This window comes from Halichoerus grypus, chromosome 2 (assembly GCF_964656455.1).
Source record: "Halichoerus grypus chromosome 2, mHalGry1.hap1.1, whole genome shotgun sequence".
Taxonomy (NCBI): domain Eukaryota; kingdom Metazoa; phylum Chordata; class Mammalia; order Carnivora; family Phocidae; genus Halichoerus; species Halichoerus grypus.
Window position 1 is genome coordinate 156,335,331 of NC_135713.1, and position 6,000 is coordinate 156,341,330.

A 6,000-nucleotide genomic window follows, 5' to 3' on the forward strand; every position below is an offset into this window, starting at 1 on the left:
TTGGATAAGATATCAGAAGGCCCTTTGCATGTGCCCAACCTCACAAGGAAGAGCTACGTCAACTTTTGCACGCTGGCGTCCCCCAGATCAAAATCAGCTTGCAGCTAGGTCTCACGTGGCTTAAAGAGTATTTTTAAATGTCAGGAGATTTTAGGCGAAAAGTGGGCTTTCTCATTCCTGAAAAGTCAGAGGATCTCTCAATGGTGGAGCCACATTTCTGGGAGCGGACAGTTGCCTGAAACAGAGTATCCACAGCCTCTCAGAACCACAGCGAGGGGTCTACATTCTACCCCTCTCTCTTGCTCTCTGTTCGGCTCATTTACATTACCTGCCAGACCCTGTGGACATCTGATGCCTTCTGGACTGGTAGGTGACTCATTCTCTGAGCAGTGCTCCCATCATATTGATTATTGATGCCTTTGTGTATTGGGAGTGGGCTGTCAAGGGAGTGAGAGAGGTATGGGCCCCTGTCCTCCCCATTTTCTGCCCCTGGTATCTGTAAGCATCCATGGATCCTTTGTGGTTTCAAAAGAAAAGAAGAAGGTCAAGCCAAGTGGATTTCCATGAACGAGACTCTACCGTACAACTCAGATGAGCCAGAGGGAAGGGGTGTCTACCCTACGAGCATCAACAGGTGCCACAGGGCTCTTTCAGTGAGGAACCAGGAAAGCCTGAGCCACGTGCTGGGGCCACAACCACAGCCCCCACACAGGAGGCAGATCCGAGTCGCTTCAGAGTGAGAAAAATGGCTGTACTCTCTGTATTAAGAAGCCCTGTTCTTGGGATGGAAGCCACTCCACTGAGCTCACCCTGAAGGACTCTCCTGGGGAGCACTCTGCCTTTTCCCCCCCTTCTCTTGTTTCATTCAGGAGTTTTCCAGTCTGAGGTGAACACTGAGCTGTAGTCGTGCGGTCAGCCATTTATAGTCCTGCTCGCAGCAGCATTATTCACAAACAGTGGAAGCAACCCAAGTGGCTGTCCATGGATGAATGGTTAACCAAAATGTGGTGAATACATACAATTAATACTAGTCAGTCTTTTTTTTAAAAGATGATTTATTTATTCATTTGAGAGAGAGAGAGCACTCGCACAAGCAGGGGGGAGGGACAGAGGGAGAGGGAGAAGCAGATTCCCTGCTGAGCAGAGAGCCTGATGTGGGGCTTGATCCCAGGACCCCGAGATCATGACCTGAGCTGAAGGCAGATGCTTAAGCGACTGAGCCACCCAGGCGCCCCAATACTAGTCAGTCTTAACAAGGAAAGAGATTCTGACACATGTCGCAACATGGATGAACCCGGAGGATATTATACTGAGTGAAGTAAACCAGTAATGAAAGGAAATACACCATGTGAATCCACTTCTGTGAGGTCTCTAGAGTTGCCCGATTCATGGGAACAGAAAGCAGAATGGAAATCGTCAGGGGCTGGGGGGGAGGAGGATGGGGAGTTCATGTTTCATGGGGACAGCGTTGCAGTTGGGGTAGATGAAAAAGTTCTGGAGACGGATGGTGGGGACGGTCACACAATAATGTGAACATAATGTACTTAATGTCACTGGACCGTATGCTTAAAAATGATGAAGATGGTAAATTCTATGTCATGTGTATTTTACTGCAATTAAGAAAAAAAACCCACCTTAACCAAACCTAGTTCGAAAAATCTGTAGTGCTGCTTCTAACGATCTCCCACAGAAGAGGTGGCCAACCTTCTTACTTGTCCATTCTCCTCTGCTTAATTTGCAATAGCAAATGACTCGGAGTCAACAGATGGATGAGCTCCTAGATGTCCTCATTGAAAGTGGAGGTAAGACTGCCCTGGGGATACTCTGCACCTGCTTGTGCTCTGGGGAGTGAACCCTTAGGACCAAGGTCAGGTGCTCACGGGAAGTCAGACCCAAAAGCCATAAGGGGGTCAAGTGTCACTTCTTGTGAGCTCACTGTCCACGCTGGAGAAGATGTAAGAAGGTCCAGTGGGTGATTCCTCCCTGACTCTGTCCCTCTGTCCCTAGGAGCTTGCTCAGCATTTTACCAGTTGGTGTCCTCAACTCGGTCCCTATTTCCCTAAGTGTTTTCCCTTGTAACTCCGTTCCTCTTTGCCTTTCTAATCCCAATCTCCCTATCCTCTTAATTAATAATAAGAAGAGAGCAGACAAAGCAAGTTTTGTGCTACCTACTCAAAATGAAATTCAATTACTGATCTCCCACTGGATGGTCCATTCATGCTTAGATGTCATTCCAGCTTGCAACCAAAAAAAAAAAAAAAAAATGACCAACATGTTCTTTTCGCCTCCTTTTTAGTCATTCATTTATTTTTTCAAAATTACATGGTATGTGCCCAGAATCTGAAACCACACAGATGAATAAGATTGTGTGAAGAGAACATGTAGATAGAAAACAAAAACAAAAACAAAAAAAATCCTCAGGTCTGAGCCTTTCGGTAACAACCTTGAAAGTTGGGAGAAGGAGTGGCCAGGCATTGCACTGGGCTCAGTGCTGCACCTGACAAAGTCCCCACCTTTGTGGAGATTAGAGTCTGGTAAGGCAGAATGGACAACAGTCAAGTGAACCAGCAATTTCTGCCTTGTAGCAAGAGAAAGAAGGAAAAGATGGGCGTATATATCTATACATTTTGCAATGGAAAGAGGAGAGGGTGATATCAGACATCCTTATATATTTTTTAAAGATTTTATTTATTTTGGGGAGAGAGAGAGAGCAGAGGGAGAGGGTGAGGGACAAGCAGACTCCCCGCCAAGGGCAGAGCCCGACCTGGGGCCCCATCTCGAGACCCTGAGATCAGGACCTGAGCTGAAACCGAGAGTCGGACTCCCAACCGACTGAACCACCCAGGCGCCCCAAGACACCCTTATATTTTTAACGAACTATATGGCCAGGTCAGCAAAGGTAAGGGTTCAGGAGGGGAGCACAGGAGATTTGAGGACAGAAGAATCATTTGAGGGTAGTTCTAAATCAATCACGAATGAATTTTCTGGAGAAACACAGTAGGATGCTAGGCTGTATTAAGTGCCATTGGTAGGTTTGTTACCGTAAATCTAAAGTGAGACCAGTCAGCTCCATTGTGTCATTTTTCTCTTGCAACCAAGATTCATCCAGGTGTGGGTTTGTTGTTTTTTTTTTTTAAGATTTTATTTATTTGAGAGAGAAAGAGCGAGAGGGAGCATGAGTGAGGAGAGAGGCAGATGGAGAGGGAGAAGCAGGCTCCCCGCTGAGCAGGGAGCCTGACTCAGGGCTCAATCCCAGGACCCTGGGAACATGACCTGAGCTAAAGGCAGACGCTTAACCAACTGAGCCACCCGGGCGCCCCTGGGTGTGGGGTTTTGCCAAGGGAGTGCGATGCAAGGAGAAAAGAGCAAGGGGATTGAGGATATTTATAAGACAGTAGCTCTAACCGTGGACGGGAGAATATCAGCCCAACAGAGAAAAAAGTGAGAGCCCAGGGGGCTGATGGAGGGAGACAGTAGTAGAGTCCGTAGGTTGGAGTGACAATCGGAAAGTGACAATGGCGTGGCACCCCATGACTCCTCTTCCGGCTCCCACGTAAATGAGCCCCCACTGCGGGCGTGAGGAGGATGCAGTGTCCTCGGGGGACAGCCAGGTGTCAGTGAAGGAGCAGGTAAAGGAACCTGCTTTGCGAGGTTGCTGATCGGAGTGGAAGTTCCAGAAAGAAAGGGCTTGGGGAGAGACCAGGGAGAAGAATTGGACACAAACAGGGCACTTTAGGGACGAGACTGGGTGATAACCGGAGAGATGCGTCCATCTTGTGTGTAAGCGTGACTCCTTCATCCCAAAGATCCCTGTTGCGGAACCAGAAGTGGTTTAACAGTTCCCACTCTGTTTTGCCAACAGAAATGCCAGCTAACGCTAGAGAGGATCATTCGTGTCTTCAAAAAGTCCCCAAGATACCCGGGTCTTCCCGAAGCCCCCCGGCTGCCCTGCCCAAACCCTCGTCTTCGGGGGGCCAGCTCTCCTTTGATCACTACGGCACCGAGAACGATGAGCACCTTGAAGTCTTATTAAATTCCCAGAGCCCCTTAGGGAAGGTGAGCGATGTCGCCCTGCTAAAAATCGGGAGCGAAGAGCCTCCTTTCGATGGGATAATGGATGGATTCTCCGGGAAGGCAGCAGAAGACCTGTTCAGCGCCCACGAGATCTTGGCAGGCCCCCTCTCCCCGATGCAGACTCAGTTCTCCCCCTCCTCTGTGGACAGCAGTGGGCTGCCGCTAAGCTTCACTGAATCTCCTTGGGAAACCATGGAGTGGCTGGACCTCACTCCGCCAAGCTCCACGCCAAGCTTTAGCTCCCTCGGCACCAGCGGACCCAGCATCTTTAACATTGATTTCCTGGATGTCACGGATCTCAACCTGAATTCCCCCATGGACCTTCACTTACAGCAGTGGTAGAATGCGTGGGCAGAGGCAGCAAGGGAGACCAGTGGGAATTCCATGGGGGAAAAGCAGACAACCAAAATCACTCCTATCGTCCAAAAAGAGGAGGAGGAGGAGGAGGGAATTTCAAAGAAACAGTGGAGACTTCTGTGACCATCAACGAGAGCAAAAAGGAGTCTTTATATATATATGTATGATGTAATATTTACCGACATTCAGTAACTGTCAATGATTTCAGCAATGCATTCAGAAATGTGCTTTCTCAGATCAGGAATGCCAAAAAAAAAAAAAAAAAAAAAAAATCTTTCACTGCCTTTTCAAACACCAATATTTTTGCAACCCCTGATTTTTCTCAGGCATTGTTCGGGCATATTCTCGCTTCGTAAGCCTCTCTCATGGATTTATGAGATGTGGTTCGGAAAGGAAATGGAGCTCTTTTGGAGTACAGGGAGTATAATAGCATAACCATCAACATTTCTGGAAGAGAGACCCGTGGTGGAGGCTGCTTGCCATCCCTCCCCTCCTTGTCGTTCAAAATAGAAGTCAGGCCCCACTTCTGTTAGGTTCTTGAGGTAGGATAGAGGGACAGAACCAACCCATTCCCAGGGAAAGGAAATCAGCTGGGCTACAAAGCTGCCCCCTTGTGGTGATTCCAGTCCGGGACCCAGGACTCTGGTCACGGATAGCAATGACCCTACATTTGGTCCACAGAACCCCACTGAGAATTTCCCTCTTTGTCAGCCAGTCGCCAGATCACTCCCACTGTCTCTGTGAAGCGGGAAACAGCCAAGAACCTTAAAGCAAACTAAACCCAAAACCTCCTGCCATGGAAAGTTCCCCAACACAACCCCCTTTAGTTTCAAAGACTGGAGGTGACCACATAAGCAGATGGCAAGCCATACCAGGGATCATTCAGACAGTGCTAGAAAACCTTGTTTCACGTGTCACGAGAATAAATACCATGGGTTCCTACAACGGGATGGCGATTTATGGAGGTCCAACTTTTTTTGGGGGGGAGGGATTTGGGATCCACCTCTGTTTATCTTTCTCCAACTTTTCTTTCAAGATACCAATCTTTTCTTGCTCCTCTTTTGAAACTCTTTCTTTTTTCTGCCCCAACATCAAGAGGACTCCTCAGATCTAACAAGCTGCCATAATCCTAATAAAGCCATATTTTAAAAAGCTAAAACTCCATGTTCTCCCGGAGAACTCATTCTCCATATGCATCATTTGCTGCAAAAAAAAAAAAAAAAAAAAAAAAAGTCAAAAGAATGTCCTTGGGGAAAAAAAGCAGTGACTTGGCCCATCAGTCCCAAAGCTCATTCTGCTCTCATTTGACTTACAGCAATCAGTGATTTGGGTGGTGTTGGGGAAATTGGAAATCATTACTTTGTAAAGATAGAGCTGAAATGATATTTGCAAGGGGAGAGGATTGCAGGTCTGGGTCAGTGAAAGGAAACACAGTTGCACATGGAAAACAAGGAAAGGAAGAAAAGACAGTGGTCTGGTGTGCATTCCTCCATACCTCGCGCTTTTGCTGGGACTCCAAACACTCAAATGACATAGTGTTGCATGCTGTAGAGAGTAGCTGTTGCTGGT

The 6,000-nt window shown here is 47.6% G+C and overlaps 1 protein-coding gene across 1 annotated transcript in view; it reads left to right on the top strand.

Annotated features, from left to right (window-relative positions):
* MYOCD (myocardin) overlaps positions 1 to 5,635 on the top strand; it is a 96,335-nt gene extending 90,700 nt beyond the window's left edge. The window contains exons 13-14 of the mRNA XM_036067692.2: positions 1,745 to 1,802; positions 3,863 to 5,635. Of these exons, the coding sequence (XP_035923585.1) occupies positions 1,745 to 1,802; positions 3,863 to 4,416 (612 nt within the window). The 3' untranslated portion in view covers positions 4,417 to 5,635. The remainder of the gene's footprint in view (positions 1 to 1,744; positions 1,803 to 3,862) is intronic.
* The last annotated feature ends 365 nt before the right edge of the window (positions 5,636 to 6,000 follow it).